This window comes from Sinohyriopsis cumingii, chromosome 12 (genome assembly GCF_028554795.1).
Source record: "Sinohyriopsis cumingii isolate HCF-2022 chromosome 12, ASM2855479v2, whole genome shotgun sequence".
In the NCBI taxonomy this organism is placed as follows: domain Eukaryota; kingdom Metazoa; phylum Mollusca; class Bivalvia; order Unionida; family Unionidae; genus Sinohyriopsis; species Sinohyriopsis cumingii.
The window spans coordinates 122,294,416-122,312,839 of NC_142972.1; the positions used below are offsets into that span (position 1 = coordinate 122,294,416).

Sequence of the window (18,424 nt, forward strand, 5' to 3'; positions counted from 1 at the left end):
GAGGCCAACCAAGAGGTAAACTGGATCGAATGTCACATGCTATGATGTCACACTGAAAACACTGCAAAGCGGGAAAAAAAATGTAACTTCCCATTGCACTGGTAATAATTAGACCCAATATCCCTTTTTTACCCAACAGCCTATGGTACCAGTTTGCCATAATAAAAGTCCATAGCGACTGATAATTTTTGTCTGGAAGTTCTGTGGTGATAACTAAGGTGCAAGTTTACAGATTTGGTAAAACTACTTTAGTGTTAAAATTAGAACAACAATTAATATTAAGATCAGCAAAGTTGTCTACCCTTATGTACAGTACAGTTCACACAATTTTTTGAAACCCTATTCATTGTGGTGGGTGACTTGATCCCCTCCACTTTCGCTCCATTGTGGAGGGATAAAAACCTATAAATTGCCACCTCTCCATCAGCAGGTATGATGATGGCAGCTCCACTGTGGAGGGGCTGGTTGACATTACTGATTGACATTTGAGTCACCAATGAATGCAGACCACCCATGGAAAGACTGCAACATCAAAAGCGATTTACAACCAGATACCACTTTGAAGAATTAGTCATTATTATATATATTTAGACAAGAAAACATTATTTCAAAAGTCTTTATATTCAGTACATGTATATTTAGAAAAACTTGATCAACCTCTTTTTCATTAATTTTGACTTTATTCAATAAAATACTAATTATTGAGAGGCACAAATTGATGAGTTTTTCTTGAAAAGCATAAATTTATCTTCCTATAATAAATTAAAAGTAATCCTTTGAGATATGGACAATTTAATTCCAAATTGACAACAATAAAATAACCAAACAAACTGAAAACATTGAAGTACAAACAACATGCATAGTCCTTGAGCAGTAATGGCACAATCACAAGGCTGAATACAGATAACTCGGAACTTGTTATATTTGGACCGCATGTGTACTGTACGGGACTGATCATTTGACGTATGGGGCTAGAATGTTCCTTCTGAGAGGGTTATTTTCTTCCTTTCATCACAAGATAAACTTGTTTCAAGAAAAATAAGGACAGAATAAAATTGGAACAAGGCAATTTTGTTTTGAAGCATTTACCCTATTCCCCCACCACCATTTGACAATCAAAAAGTCTCTCCTAATAAAGACTTGACTTGAGTAGATAAAACCACAGTCAACACTGTTATCAAATGTTGACAAAGTACAGCATCAAAAGATGATGTCAATTTCAGCTTGGGAAAGGTGTGTTTTTATTGTACAAAGATATCTGACTTGGCACATTATAAGAGCCCTAATTATTAACAATTAACAACTAAAGTTTGATAATTGTTCAAAAATAAATCTGAATTCAGCCGAAATAAATAATAATGTGGAAAAGTGTCAAATCTCAGACGTTGAGATTTTAATTTCAAACAAATTTTGGGCATTCTGCATGTATTGACAAACATTTCACATGTATCTTATATGCTCATTTTTGTAAGAGGAAAATATAAAAATAAAATTTGTATCATCCCAGAAAAAATAGCAAATCTATGGAAATTATGCATCAATAACCTAATTGTAATGCTGATTTATTTCTTATAATTAATTCCACACAGATATTGAAATATGTGGTTTCACATTTATTACAGTTTGAACATTTGGTTACTGGGAGAGAAAAAAGTAGATTAATTTCTTTGAATAGTGTTTGGCATGTTTCTGTATATGGAATATTGCTTTACAGCTATGCTCAACCCTTGAAAATTGGAACCATGAGTAACTCGCAATTTGTTATGACAAATTGCTAGCCAAAGAATGCCAACAAATGGGGGGAGAGGACAGGAACAGACGACGACTACTGTCAACATCGAATATATAATAGGTTCAGGTAAACATAAAAAACTGACATTACATATTTGTCTTCGTTTTAATAACAATAAACACTTACATTTAATTAATTCTTTTGTTAACATAATAATTGCAGTTTTTATAAAAACATTTTACCTAACCTATAAATCAGCCACTGCAAGCTTGCGCTTATGTCCACCCACATGATGTTTGCCTGTAGCCGTGAAGTACGATTTGTCGATGGCTTGACTGGGATCATAACTCTCGGCCGGTGGTCAGTTAACAACCAGCTGTATCAGATCATGCAAGGTGGAAGTGTCTAGAGCCAAATCAAAGCATGCAGAAACTAACACACAGAACGTGATACCCACATATTGTCCGAGTGGGACAGGGTGCTTGCTGCTAATGCAATCAACTTTTCTGAATCTGAACTGATCCAAATATTGCCGAGTTACTTCGGTACAGATGCACAGCTGACAATAAGCTGAAAGGGGTGGGTATGTATGTGCCAAATATGCCTCAATGCATGCCTCTTCTCCACGCATGGCATGCATTCAAGACAGTAAAGTATTATTGTTATTCTAATTCTATGTTCTCAGCAATTGCAACTCGTGTCTAAACTGAAAATGCTAGTCAAATTGATTGCCAGTAAATAAATAATTTTTTTTAAATAGATAGAAAATCAAGATTTTTTTGTGAAAAATAACACCATATGATAGCCTACCTGTTATTTTCTGAGCTCGCAAATGACATTTTTCCACTCGCAAATTGCGAACTTCGAGTGGGATTTTGAATGTTGGCTATGGTTACTATGGCAGAGTGGGTAATGTGTGTGACATGCATGCATGCACATGTGCACACACATACACACATAAGTAGCACAAGGTTGATGACAATCATTGACATAAATAAGGTACGTTGGTAGGCAAGCTCTGAAGATCATGTGCTATAAACACCCTCGGCAGTGATGTTACAAATTGGTTATGGGAATGTATCACTGGCTGCTGACACATGCTGTATGACTGCTAGTTACCACCTAGCCAGGAAGATCATCACTGGTCACAATTCATACTCTAAGTTGCAACTGAGTCAATCAGACAACACAATCAAAATCCCAAATGAGAATAAGCTGAAAATAGCAATTATTGACGGACAATGGACAATGGATAATGGACAATGGACAATGGACAATGGATAATGGACAATGGACAATGGATAATGCATATTGGACCATACCAAAAGCTCATAATGAAAATTTACTGATTATTACTCCATTATTAAGATATTTGTATACATCAACCCATACTTACAAAAAGATCATCATGAGGATCTTGATTTGATACAAAGACAAAGAAAGCACCACCACTGTGTTCACTGGCAACTTCATTGAATTTCCCAATGCTTGTCAGCTTTCTGACTGCTGGCCTGTCAGAAAATAAGGCAAAATACTCCTAACTATGATCAACTAGGAATGACTGCTGGCCTGTCAGAAAATAAGGCAAAATACTCCTAACTATGATCAACTAGGAAATGACTGCTGGCCTGTCAGAAAATAAGGCAAAATACTCCTAACTATGATCAATTAGGAATGACTGCTGGCCTGTCAGAAAATAAGGCAAAATACTCCTAACTATGATCAACTAGGAATGACTGCTGGCCTGTCAGAAAATAAGGCAAAATACTCCTAACTATGATCAATTAGGAATGACTGCTGGCCTGTCAGAAAATAAGGCAAAATACTCCTAACTATGATCAACTAGGAATGACTGCTGGCCTGTCAGAAAATAAGGCAAAACACTCCTAACTATGATCAATTAGGAATGACCGCTGGCCTGTCAGAAAATAAGGCAAAATACTCCTAACTATGATCAATTAGGAATGACTGCTGGCCTGTCAGAAAATAAGGCAAAATACTCCTAACTATGATCAACTAGGAATGACTGCTGGCCTGTCAGAAAATAAGGCAAAACACTCCTAACTATGATCAATTAGGAATGACCGCTGGCCTGTCAGAAAATAAGGCAAAATACTCCTAACTATGATCAATTAGGAATGACTGCTGGCCTGTCAGAAAATAAGGCAAAATACTCCTAACTATGATCAACTAGGAATGACTGCTGGCCTGTCAGAAAATAAGGCAAAACACTCCTAACTATGATCAACTAGGAAATGACTGCTGGCCTGTCAGAAAATAAGGCAAAATACTCCTAACTATGATCAACTAGGAATGACTGCTGGCCTGTCAGAAAATAAGGCAAAATACTCTTAACTATGATCAACTAGGAATGACTGCTGGCCTGTCAGAAAATAAGGCAAAATACTCTTATGATCAACTAGGAATGACTGCTGGCCTGTCAGAAAATAGAGCAAAATACTCATAACTATGATCAATTAGGAACGACTGCTGGCCTGTCAGAAAATAAGGCAAAATACTCCTAACTATGATCAATTAGGAATGACTGCTGGCCTGTCAGAAAATAAGGCTAAATACTCCTAACTATGATCAACTAGGAATGACTGCTGGCCTGTCAAAAAATAAGGCAAAATACTCCTAACTATGATCAATTAGGAATGACTGCTGGCCTGTCAGAAAATTAGGCAAAATACTCCTAACTATGATCAACTAGGAATGACTGCTGGCCTGTCAGAAAATAAGGCAAAATACTCCTAACTATGATCAATTAGGAATGACTGCTGGCCTGTCAGAAAATAAGGCAAAATACTCCTAACTATGATCAATTAGGAATGACTGCTGGCCTGTCAGAAAATAAGGCAAAATACTCCTAACTATGATCAATTAGGAATGACTGCTGGCCTGTCAGAAAATAAGGCAAAATACTCCTAACTATGATCAACTAGGAATGACTGCTGGCCTGTCAGAAAATAAGGCAAAATACTCCTAACTATGATCAACTAGGAATGACTGCTGGCCTGTCAGAAAATAAGGCAAAATACTCCTAACTATGATCAATTAGGAATGAACATTGCAAGCATTGTATATACAGTTAAGTATAATTACAAAAAAAGCACATAATTAATTCATTATATAAATATCCTTTCTTCTTTCTAAGAAAGAATTTATAATTACCTTCAATATGATAGTTACACAGGTAGCTAAATGGCTGAAAAGAGTGGATGAGATGGAAAGCAATGCCTTTTTCCAGGAACTCTCCGGGACTGGAGTTTACAAAAAAACTATAAAACATTTCAGCTTATGTCTGACATTTTAGTTTGTACCCCATAATCAAAGTAATGAAAAAAAACAGATGGTTTGGTTGAAATGATATTATTTTGCATAAAATAAGATGGAAAGGGCACAGCTACTGCTAATCATAATCTTTAATCATCTATGACAGGATAAGAGGCCTTGCTAGGATTTTAAAACTTGGAGTCCAGGACTCCAATTCTGGTAAAAATAGGAGTCCCACCAGCAAAAGTTGCAGTCCCCTCCCAGAAAACTGCAAATTAGAAGAACTAGTGGTTGCCATTGAGTTTAATTTCTACATTCTTTATAACATTGACATAGCTCTTGTTTGTCCATTTTAGTGAGACTGAATTTTGTCAATCCACTAGGCATCACACACTTTTCTTACACTTGGCTACTGTCCCATCCAAACTATCAGTTCTAGCAGCTTTAGCTCTCTTCTGAATCTCATTACAATCTTCGTCAGTTTGCCATTTAACTCCAAAATACTATCCAAATTTGTGAATGGCATTTTGTCTAAGTCTCAACATGTCTTGATTCAGAGGTCACGTGCACTGCTTATTCCACTACAATCGAAAATGAACACAACTGTGTGTGTGTGTGTGTGTATGATTTGGATTTTTAACATAGCTTTAACAATTTTTCAGTCATAATCGCTACGATGTCTGCAGTGTGGCAGTTTATAGTGATGTCTAGCACTGGGGCATCATGCCACAGACATGAAGCATGATGTCCCACCCAGTCACATTATCCTGACACTGCTTCTTACTGCTGAGTGCCAAGTGAGACAGCTGTTAGTACCATATTTATGTCTTTGGTATGACTCAGCGCAGGGATTTAACCCACGACCTCCTCCATCCAAGGTGGACGCTCTAACCACTAGGCCACCGGAACGGTCAAACACAATTATGAAAGCTAAATTTGTTTATTTGATATACTCTTATAAATGGACACATGTACATCTCTAGGTCTTTCTGCCTCTGAATTCTGTCATTATAAATATCAGCACATGTTCCCACCCTGCCACCAGTCAAAGTCTTTGAATCTGCTGCCCAGTTATTGCATCACATTCTTTTGATGTACTCTTATAATAACATGTACATCAAGGGGTCTTTCAACCACTGAATTCTGTCATTGTAAATATCAGCAAAGCTAACTGATCAATATATTTTCTCACTAAGCAGGTGGCTGAAGCAGGACTGGCAAGTCTTTGAATTTTGACGCCCACCTATTACATGCGTACAGAGGACTCCTGCTTAAGTAATTTCTGCATCCCAGATAAAAAAAACTGGCATCCAAATACGTGTGATTAAGCGTTTCTGAGACCTATGAGGATATAATCAGTTATGTCAATCTGAGTTGCCTCCCTTAAGATAAACATAAGGCCCAGTAACTTGTTATTAAATTTAGTATGACCATACAGTTTTGTTACCACAGTAGAACTTGTCTTCAAAGACTTTACTTTCTGCCAACAGACTGGTGGTCTCTCACAATTGGTCATAACACTATATAATCAACAAATCTGCATTAGCAATCTGGTCTCTCATGATAAGTGTTTTCTGAAAGTCGTCCTTCGTGGCAGGTTTTATTGTAATATCAGTAATGCAAACAATAGTATATATAGTAAAAGAGAAAGGATACCAAACCATAGGAATGGAGGCATTCAAACCCCCCAAAATACACAGACGACACAAAATAAATAATATAGCATTTTATCACTATGAAAAAAATCTCATGCCAAAGATTACTCGAAGCTGATACAAGTATGACAGATTAAGCTTGCATGACAGTAAGTTCTGTTACATAAAAAATATAATAGAGGGTAACTCTAAAGTTAGACACTTTTGCCTGATGATTTCAAAACTACATATTTTCCTTAAGAATATTACTACTTCATAAAAAATGATAGTAAGTTAAATCTTTAAACTGAACTTACCCATTAACTCGATGAACAAATTCAAGAATATCTTCTTTTGTCCTATCACTACGATGTGTATAATTTCTTTCATTGGAAAAGCTGAAATTAGACAAGTGTATGAAGCTAATACAATAGTGACTGAAATTGCCCTTCTTTTCCAATATTTTTAGATAAAAAATATGCATACATCTGGTTTTCAAAGTCCACAACATAAATAATTTCCTCAGGCACCTGTTCTTGTACTCATTAAGTAATCATTTTGACAATCTGATGTATTTGCTTCATAAATAATCTATCCTGTTTCTATATTTACACTCTGAAATCAACAATCTTTATATAACATGTTCTTGAATTTCATTAATAATCATAAATATTTCATGCCTAGAAGTATAACCTCCCTAATTATAACAGGGTAATTGCAATCCCTAACTGCCTGCCACATTATGCACCTAACTGCAGTATAGCAAGAATTATAGAAAACTCTATGAATGCATGTATGTGTGTAAAGAAGTGTGTTAACCAAAATGAAATATATATATATGTAGCATAAAGTTTGGTTTATGTAAGCTGAACATAATTATTTTTAAATCACAGTATCTGAACTTTTAATTTTGTCAAATAATAAAGTTTTAATAAGGAAATAAAGATATAATACTAGGCTTCATGTTGTTTACTTTCAACTGATATTGTCATACATGTTAAAGACCAATTCAAGTAAATGGCGCCCATGGTGGTCTAAGGTGTTTGCCTTTACAGATCACTCACATCTCACCACTCTACATGCAGGTTCAAGTCTCAGCTTGGCCAACACAGGTATGTAAGAAAGCTTGCCAATAGCTCTTTGTGGGTCAGTGGTCGTCCTCCACTAAAATATAATGGCTGTGATGTACATTCCATGATGTACTGAAAAATGGCATTAAAACCAACAAAACAAAACCAATTCAAATAAAATGGTTTCATTTCTTTTAACAGTCCACAAAGGCAATGCAAGTGAATGGTTTAATTTTTGTCTCTGGTCCACAGTGGTACCACATCATCAATGGTTTCATTTTTGTCAATGGTTCACAGTGCCACTGCAAGTACTATGGTTTCATTTGTGTCAATGTTCCACAGTGGTACTGCATGTACAATGGCTTCATTTCTGGCAATTGTCCATAGTGACACTGCAAGTATGATGGTTTCATTTTCGTCAATGCCCCAATGTGCCACTGCAAGTACTATGGTTTCATTTTTGTCAATGGTTCAAAGTGCCACTTCAAGTACAATAGTTTCATTTTACCTCTGGTCCACAGTGGCACAACATCTTCAATGGTTTCAATTTGTTTATGGTCAACAGTGGCACTGCAAGTACAGTGGTTTCATTTTTGAGAATGGTCCACAGTGTCACTGCAAGTACAACAGTTTTATTTTACCTCTTTACCTCTGGATGGATGTTATATGAGAGACCTGTAGCTGTACTAAGATTCATTTCCCTATGTAAGTAGGTAAGCGCATATAAAACATGAGCATAATCAACAGTAACTTAGTTTGTCTCACTTTTACTAGCTCCAGAAACCACTGCAAACATTATCATGCTAGAAATCAAATCAGATTTAAGTATCTACACCCCTTTTCTCATTAGCTGAATTTTTGGCAATCATTTTAATCTTTAATCAATTTAAAATGTGACATTTGAAGTATTAACAGGACTTATATAGTCAGTTTTGTGCATGCAGTTCACCCACGTAACTTTTAAACTTATTCAAAGTACAAAACAGTTAAGGTGCTAGGGAAACATATCACAACATGCAATGTACAGTCACCTTAGTGGAATACTGACCACTGAATAAACATATTTATTCCTACTTTCAAATTCATTGATCAGAAAGGGCTTTCTGAGTCAGTTTGGATGCCTACAGATCTAGCATGATGAATCAATGTAAAATATAGGTTTGGATGCCTACAGATCTAGCATGATGAATTGATGTAAAATATAGGTTTGGATGCAGACAGATCTAGCATGATGAATCAATGTAAAATATAGGTTTGGATGCAGACAGATCTAGCATGATGAATCAATGTAAAATATAGGTTTGGATGCCTACAGATCTAGCATGATGAATCAATGTAAAATATAGGTTTGGATGCCTACAGATCTAGCATGATGAATCAATGTAAAATATAGGTTACAGTGCATACAGATCTAGCATGATGAATCAATGTAAAATATAGGTTACAGTGCCTACAGATCTAGCATGATGAATCAATGTAAAATATAGGTTACAGTGCCTACAGATCTAGCATGATGAATCAATGTAACATATAGGTTACAGTGCATACAGATCTAGCATGATGAATCAATGTAAAATATAGGTTTGGATGCCTACAGATCTAGCATGATGAATCAATGTAAAATATAGGTTACAGTGCCTACAGATCTAGCATGATGAATCAATGTAAAATATAGGTTACAGTTATCATCTTTGATTTTAAAGGAGTAGCAGTAAGAGAAGCAATCGATCATCATGATTGGAACATAAATAACAGCCAAGAAATGAACTGTTAACACAAAATTTGACACATCGCTAAGCTTAATACAGATCACCATGACCTGTTTAGGACTAAGAACACATCATTTTCACATGTCTAGCATTACTAGTGTCTGAAAAATAAACATCAGTCAAAATTTAATCAAAGTCAGTAAAGTGTACAGTATGATCCACACTGACCAGCTACAGAAATCAGGGAATTTGGCATAAAGTGGCATCCCCAAGTTTCATGATTCTGTATAGTTCAGTTAGCACAGAGCATGCAAAAAGCTGTGGTCATGAGCTAAATGCAACAACTTAACCTAAGCCAGTAAGATATGAAACGCAGGTCACAGTGACCTTAGCATGGATATGTTACTACAAGAGATATATAGACTCACCAAGCTTAATGATTGTAGCATGAACAGCAAAACCAGACTGAATCAAACTCAGCTAAGTATGAAAACTGGATAATAATAATAATAATAATAATAATAATGACCTTATTTAAAGAGGGTAACACAATTAGCTAAAAACTAATCTACCTTGAGGCCCTCATACAAAGGAATTTATTTATTTAAGCTGCATCTCTTAAGCCACTGGATATATTGGGTTTGGAAGAAGGAAATAGAGTGGGCATTTCTAATCTCAGCTGGAATACTATTCCAGAGCAGAGTTCCAGAGTATTGGAAACTTTTTTTAAATAACTCCTTATTTGGTTTGGGAATTTTATACTGTTTGGTAGACATGGATCGCAGGTGGGGAGTATTACCAGGTAGCCTATACTGGAATAGTGATTGTAAATATTCAGGAGCACTATTCTGAGATATCCTGTACATTAATTTGGCTTTTCTCAAACAGATTCGGTCTTTAATAGGTAATATTTTTAACCTACCAGCTAAACTTTCCTTGCTTTCTTTCTGGATTGATATTAGCCCAAATGCTCTTTTTTGAAGATGTGCCAGCTTTGCTATGTTTTTATCATTTGAATTACCCCATACTATACTACAGTAGTCCAAATAGGGTTGTATGTAACTGTTATAAAATAGTTTCCTGTGCCTTTCAGGGAGAAAATGTCTTATCCTACTGAGAAGCCATAAACTTGAATTGACTTTTTTACTGGTATGTTTGATATGTTCAGTCCATGATAGGTTATTATCTACCAGAACACCAAGTAGCCTATCATGACAGACTATTTGCAGATTTGTATCCTTCCATGTCAGACATAGTTCATCACTATCAAGATTTGTCCTTCTTTGGCGTGTTGAGATAAGTAATATTTTAGTTTTACCAGTATTTACCACCATGCCATTACATGTGCACCAGTTTTCCAGTTTGTTTAGTGCATTCTGAAAAGAAATTTCGAGCTCATGCTTTGTGTTTTGGATGTCTGACAATGTTGTGTCATCTGCATAGAGATCTGTAGATGATATTGAGTCTCTTAGTAAAAGTGGTAGGTCATTAATAAATAAAATGAATAGTAGTGGACCTAGAATTGAGCCTTGTGGTACTCCATATCTAATTGTTTCAGGTTCAGACAGAACATTATTTATGTAAACATGTTGTGTTCTCTCATTTAAGTATGAAGTAAACCATCTAATTGTTCTTTCATCACACTGGTAGATTTTCAGTTTCTTCAAAAGGATTTCATGATCCACCATGTCAAAAGCTTTCCTGAAATCTACAAATACAGTTCCTATTATTCTACCTTGGTCAAGTGCTTGAAGCCATTTATCAGTTAGGGAGATCAAGGCAGTCTCACAGGAATGGTTCTGTCTAAAGGTCAGTTATCTACCTTTAAGCCATTGGTATGGTGTAGTGCTCAACTACAAGTAAAAAAGTAGTACTAATGGGATACAATCACATAATTTGATGATTCTAGCAATGCTCAAGGCTGAAAGAAAGTCAACGTGATAAATATATTATCAGAAGATAAATGCAACTTAACCTAAGTCAGCAAAGTGAGAAGTTTTGGTTGCAGTGACATTCTTTTGTGGTAAGGATGTGATACAAAGATAGATGCATTCAATCATTTGGTTTCATGAGTCTAGCATGAGCAGAGCTCAAGAAATAAACTAAAATCATAATTTAACTTAAGTCAGTGACACAAAAAATAAGTCAGTGACCTACTTTTGTGATGAGGGTGTTATACTTATCAAAATGGTATTATGGAGAACTCGCACCATGGCCAACTCGCCCTGGAAGAACTCACCCCATGGAGAACTCGTTCTGGGAAAACTCAATCCCAGGTGTCAGGAGAAGTTTCCCCATGGTGGTCGAAGAAGTCGCTCCACTGCGCCTGGAGAAGTTGCCCCAAGATACTAATTCTGAGACATCGCCACCTGGTTGTTATGGCTTTATGTATCGTTGTTTTTCTTCAACTTAATAACTTATTAAATCTATAAAATGTGCAACTTTTCAATTTGATCAACTCCGCTTCTGTACTTAACGAAAAAGAAGTGTTTTCTGTCCCTCTTTGCTCTGCTCTTCAAATCATTACATGCATTTTATTTGGAAAAATAAAGCAGATGTAAGCATGATGTGACATTTTCAGTTTTATAAGGGTTCCAACCTAATAACCAAAGTCATCCTGAGAGGACTTTATGGCATGGACCTGTATAACATGAAATCGACTGAATTGGTGCTGACCATCAATAAGCCAAAGGGTTATAGTATCGTCTCTCTAACTGAACAATTTAATCTGATTTTTCATGGCAATTTGCTAACCATTGACAAATGATACTTGAATGCAATAAAAAGCATCAATGACGCCTACTCAGGAAATCCGGTCGCTATTGAGTTCAACATCATGGCTAATGCACACAATTCAGATGGTTTCTGAAAGTTCACTTGTACTAAGCACCATCATTTAGTTTATTTCTTCTTTTTTGTCAGTGTTCGTAATTTTATTTTTTCTCAATAAAACAAACTATTTAAAGTGAATGAGAAGTTTAAAAATTTTAAACTACTAAATTGTCAATGCAAAATAAATAGGATTACATTATTTTATTATATATAACAACACCATGATCACGCGTACTAACAAAATTTTGTTACCTTAAATGCATATTTGAACTGCTCAACATATTTGAGACATAATGAGAAGATCATCTCTAAAAACAAATTTAGATGTCACATTTAAATCCTGGACTAAACTGAATAATATTTTACATGGTCCGAATCAGCTTGATAGTTGGGTCGAATCAGCCAGAAATATGAGTATAATCTGTCAGTAATTTATACCGAATCAGCCTGGTCCGAGTTCGAGAGTAATTACCACATTAATGAATAATGTTAGTATAATAGATATAACAATCAAGAAAGTTAACAGTAACATTTGTTTTAAAAAAATTCTCATAGTGTTCCAGTATGTGTTGTTTATAAGAAATCTAACTAGTTTATACGAACCCACAGACTTTCAGTTATAAGTGATTTATTTTTCTATTATTGACATTATACAAACAAGTCAAATGCAGAATGGGAAGGAAGGGTTTATTATACACTTGAATGTAAGTGTGGAAAGAAAAATGCATATTCATCCAATGCAGTTACATAACAAAATCAAAGGTGCATAATAAATTGATGTTGGAAACATTGAATGACAAAGCATAAACATGTCTTTAATGTTATTCTATTTGGTAGATAATTTCTTACTTTTCAAAGATGGAGAAAAAAAAGTACAAAATTGAGGATTGTTCCAGTACCCATGCTAATATAATTTTACAATATAAATATCAGAGTTCAACAATGATCTAAAGTAAGGATTTCAAAACGAATACTTTTTGCACAATATTGAAACAGTTTTGCCATATAACTGTCACAGATGAGCACTGATAGAAAACAATGGCAATATTTCACATGTTATTCAGTACCAAGCGTAGGATCGTCTAAGATAATGAAAAAAAATGTATTTGGATACGCGCTGAACATATTCAATCAAGGAAAAGGTATTCAATGATCTGGTTGACAATCTGAACCCTCTACTTACTCAAAAATGACTGTGACTACTTAATAGTATGTTTGATAAAATTAATTACATTTATTTGAACATAGATGAATTTAAATCAGTCTCGCACAGGATTTTGTCAAAATGGGTTAAGAACAAAAATGTTTATATCAGAGTCACAAACAATGACGACTCATGCTTTTTGTATGCAATCGAATCACTTCTAAACACTTCCGAAAAAGAACAGTTGATACTAACAATAATAATTTTTAAACAAGTGTTCCTGTTCGTTTTAGCAGATGTCCGATGAAAAGAATGATCTCAGCAAATCTGACAATGATTTTGAAATTCACTGCATATATCTTTGAACCTATTGAAATTTACCAAATCATCAAAAAGGACTGTACACTTTGCTATGATGACATCTGTACCATTACGTTGGAATGACAAACATAATAAAATAGAATTAGGATACAGGTACAGCATATAATCTAGAACAGATGGAGTGAAGCCATCAGATAACCAAGACATATTTCAGTTATTCTAACCCAGGTTGGTTTCAATTAAAATTGATATAATTTAGATATTACTAAAATAAGAGCAAAGATTAAATTCCATTGAAATTAATGGCATTCATTGAAAATAGTTAAATAAACAGTTACAATGAACAGTCTGCTTTTGATGGATGGAGACAAAACTTATTAAGGAAACTATAAAATAATCTGTTATATGATGTAACAATTGGGGCTGCACGAATTTCTTACCATCTTGGACACCACACAGATGACTATATCATCTCGTGGTTGGCAATTTTCAGACAAACAAGTCCGCTATAACACCTGACAATGGCAACAGTACTAAACAGCATCAACAACAACAAACAGCGATTCTGCAATGACTGGTATTAACAGTCCAACATATACAGGTCTTAAGTAAACACTTTCAGTGGAAAATGACGTGTGTGGCGGTATATTTGAATTTCAGTGCAAATGTTAATCACGATGACTTATAATCTCATTTAGGTAATTGAACAATTCAAAATGCGATCAAATAATGTGGTAACCACCATGTTGTGACATCTTTGTTGCTAACAGTCTTGCTCTAAGGTACACATTTCTATCTTTTAAATAACTTATTTATTTCAAAAATTAATATTAAATAGGTTTTCTAGGTGACAAGTTTTGGGGTGACTTCTCCAACCATTTGGGGCAACTTCTCCAACCACTCTGGGGCAACTTCTCCAGATATGTTGGGATGAGTTCTCCCAGGGCGAGTTCTCCATGGGGCAAGTTCTCCATATAACATCAAAATGCACCCCTCACCATCTTTCATGACTCTGTGTGTAATAGGTTATATACTGGGTGCAAAAAACCAAATTGGTCATGAGCTAACTGCAAAAAGTAACTGAAGCCATTAAAATGTGAAATGTAGTTCACAGAGACCTTCCTTTGCAGTAAAGTGTGGTACAAACAGAAATGCATAAACTCATATTGTTTGATGATTCTATCATAAACTAAACTTGAGAAATATACTTAAACCAACAAATTTCACTAAAGTGAAGAATGAAAAACAGGTTACAGTGACCTACATTTGTGATGAAAGTGTAGTACACATCAAGATGCATCCCAATTTTACAGTATTTACAGAGTGCACAAAAAGCTACAGGAGGAGGGTAGATTGGATGAAAAGGGTTGATGTGAATCATTAGTGTCCATACTACAGTGGTCGATTCAGGCAGAATAGTCACCCTGTCATTTCAACTATTCCCTAAAAAAGGCAAAGTTTACTTTGCCTTGCATTCATTTTATGCCATTCCTCATATTCCCCCCATGTTTTTTATAGAATGCATTAATAATCAAAGTAAATGTTGACTTTTGTAACAATTTTCCCAAAAAGAGGAAGGTGGAAAATCAGAAATATAAGTTGTATGCTCTATAATAAATTAAATTTAATTTAATTATTACCAGAAATTACACGATTCTTAAAGAGTGAACAAATGAATTGTTACCCATTTGCAAGTGAATTACAACTTAGCGGATGCATCTTGATTTATCATTTTATCCAACATTTCATCCTACAAACAGCTTAAAAAGAACTTCTGTAATGGAAACTCTTGTAGATTTTTGACTGCCACCTATTTTCATGGTGGCTGTTTTATATTAAACAAAAACTGTGTTGAAGCAAAACAAGAAAAGTTTTTAAGTTTTATAATATTTTAATAATATTTCATCAATAATGTATTCATCTGACATGAAAATATGCAACAATAACCAAATCTCTGTTGTTTAAAATGACCATCTGATCAAAAAAAGGTTTATGCCATTGGGGTGGAAGGTGATTGCAATTTAATTTTTTCTCCTCCTATAAGTATATGGTATTATTAAATAAAACTGGATGACTAAGAGATATATTAACAAAGTACTTGTCACCATACCCCAATATTTCTGGTATAATGTTTTAAGAAATGTATTATTTGTTGAAGATGCTAGATTTGGAGATTAAAAAGTAACTCACAATTTTATTGTTGGGAATCCTCTGACATCAAATTCAGATGCTACATGTGAAAACTGAGTACAGTCCAACTTGGCTACCTGAACCTCAGTGTGCTTGAGTGCCAGTGCCACCTGCTGGAAGACTGGCTCCAACTTTTTGCAGTGACCACACCATGGGGCATAGAACTGCAATCAATCAATTAATAATCAACCTTTCAATGAATGAAAACGTGCTTGAAATGTGTAATTTAATTAAGCATTTATAAAGTTAAAACATAGCATCATGGCACCATTACACCCTCTTGCAACTGACTGTCATATGGGGTAGTGTTGTCAACAATTTCTCTGGATGTTTTTTTTATAAAATTTTTATAAGAATATGATTAACAATACTGTACCATATTGTATGATACTGTACAATAGTGTACCATACTGTAAAATAGTGTACCATATTGTACGATACTGTATAATTGTGTACCATACTGTAAAAGTGTACCATACTGTACCATACAGACTCACATATAAGTCAGATCCAACAGCAAACTTTACAGAACCAGACTTGTCAATGCATAAAGCACTGACAGACCATGGTCAATGCAGTTTGTTAATCAGTAGAACAAAGAACATGGATCCTATCTACCGGTGCACTATGTCATGGAAGATCAGTGTCTATGTCGTCTGCATTTGGATCAACTTATAAACAAGAACATATGGGCTCTAAATTTGGATTATTTTTCACAAATTTCAGAATCAACAAAATAACATTTTTATTGATACTGCCTAAATTGCACTGATCCTGCAAAAATAAAACAGAAGCCAGTTCAGCTTCAACATATATCATTTAGTATCAACAACTTCGAACAAAAACAACTGTGTTCCAGCAACAGGACTCACAAAAAGTTGAAATTTAATGTTCATTTCTGTAGATCTAGGTTCATAAAGCCTTGTCTCTGGCCTCTGTTTCTTGGTCCAGCAGCTTGATGGCATCATTTGGGTTATAATCCTTGATGTCTGGCAAATTAAGGAACACCATCATTACATCAGATATTGCAGCTGATCCTAGTGAACTCCTACACTGATTTCAAATTTTTTTATTTCACAGAACCCAGCAGATTGTGAAGAGGTCCATTAGTAGCTATAATTCTGGTGGGCTGTCGACCACTTCAAGTTACAAACATTTCCACAGTTGTAAGAAACATCATCTAATTTCTGCTATTTGACTGGTAGCTGCACATCTCACAAATACTTCCACATGTCACTTTACAATACATTAAATGTTTATCAACAATGATATCAATATTAAAAGATACTGTTCAGTACAAAGATACATTGTTCCATAGAATTCTGGTTTATTTGTAGAGTTAGTGAACATAACCTTTTCTCATACAAAGACTGTATCTTTTGTTATCATAAGTAATAAAGTCAATGGTAGGGTGCAGCACACCAGGCTAGTTTTGACAGTAATCCAACTAATTTACTTGATGGCTGGCTGAAATGTTTAACACCTGTCCATTTGTGTTGCAAGCATTTATTGTACCTCAAGAAATGCAGGATGTTGGTAGGTACTAAATTAATACAATAAGCGGACCAATTATACTGAATGGGAATGCGAACTCTTGTGCAATTCTTAATTGTTATGATAGTGACTGGTGGTAATTTTCACGGTTCCGACAGATTAGTGTGGCTGGGTTCTGGCAAAATCATTAACTGTGGGATATCAGATTAATATTAATTCTGAGCATTGTCTATGGGGTTGTCAATGATGACTTTACAATCACAAACAGCATATCTGTTTACAAATATTGTTAGAAAAACTGTAAAATCACTGGCAAAATCCTCATGCAAGTACAAAAACATGACAATTTTCTTAACTAAAACTTTGATCATCAGTTTACTTCGTTTGCTTCAAACAAAGCATGGACAGACTATTATTTTAAAGTACTCATTAAAGCTTTATTTTAAATACTAGGTTAGCATATCATCTATTCAATGGTTCATACAGCCTCCGATTTTTGTTGACAAGTTTCAAGGAGAATTTTATTTTCCTGTGGAAATACAATTTTAACCAAAAGGTACTTTACCACTACATAAATATGTATAAACATAAATAATTAGCATGCCATTAAAGACAAGGGACACTACTCCATCTGGTAATTATCCATGGCATATATTATTTGATCCACCCAATTTTATTCCATTGTTTTGTTATGTATGTAAATCATATAATTTGTGAATTAAACAAGTGCCACATATTTTATTCAGTTTTAATGTTTTGTATTCCCCCAGATAAATTTAAACAGTTTGGGGCAAAATTCAAGGAGTTTCAACCAATTCAAAGACTCTTCCAAAAAAATTTAATGTTGAATGAACCATATATTTAGAAATTCTATTTACTAATCTTAATGAGATATCTGAAATCACAATGAAACACAAATGAGAAAATAAATAACTTTGGCTGATACTGCATGGAGGAGCATTAAATATGCAGTATAAATGACAACAGTTAGTGGTTCTATGACTTCTGTGAGGAGAACAACT

General features: G+C 34.8%; 1 protein-coding gene across 2 annotated transcripts in view; it reads right to left on the bottom strand.

The window, feature by feature from the left end:
• LOC149787366 (protein disulfide-isomerase TMX3-like) overlaps positions 1-18,424 on the bottom strand; it is a 337,613-nt gene that overhangs the window by 301,656 nt on the left and 17,533 nt on the right. For both annotated transcript variants that reach the window (XM_089977943.1, XM_089977942.1), the window contains exons 4-6: positions 15,909-16,072; positions 6,960-7,040; positions 3,129-3,243 (exon numbers count right to left, since the gene is read on the bottom strand). In XM_089977943.1, coding sequence (XP_089834069.1) covers positions 3,129-3,243; positions 6,960-7,040; positions 15,909-16,072 — 360 coding nt within the window. The remainder of the gene's footprint in view (positions 1-3,128; positions 3,244-6,959; positions 7,041-15,908; positions 16,073-18,424) is intronic.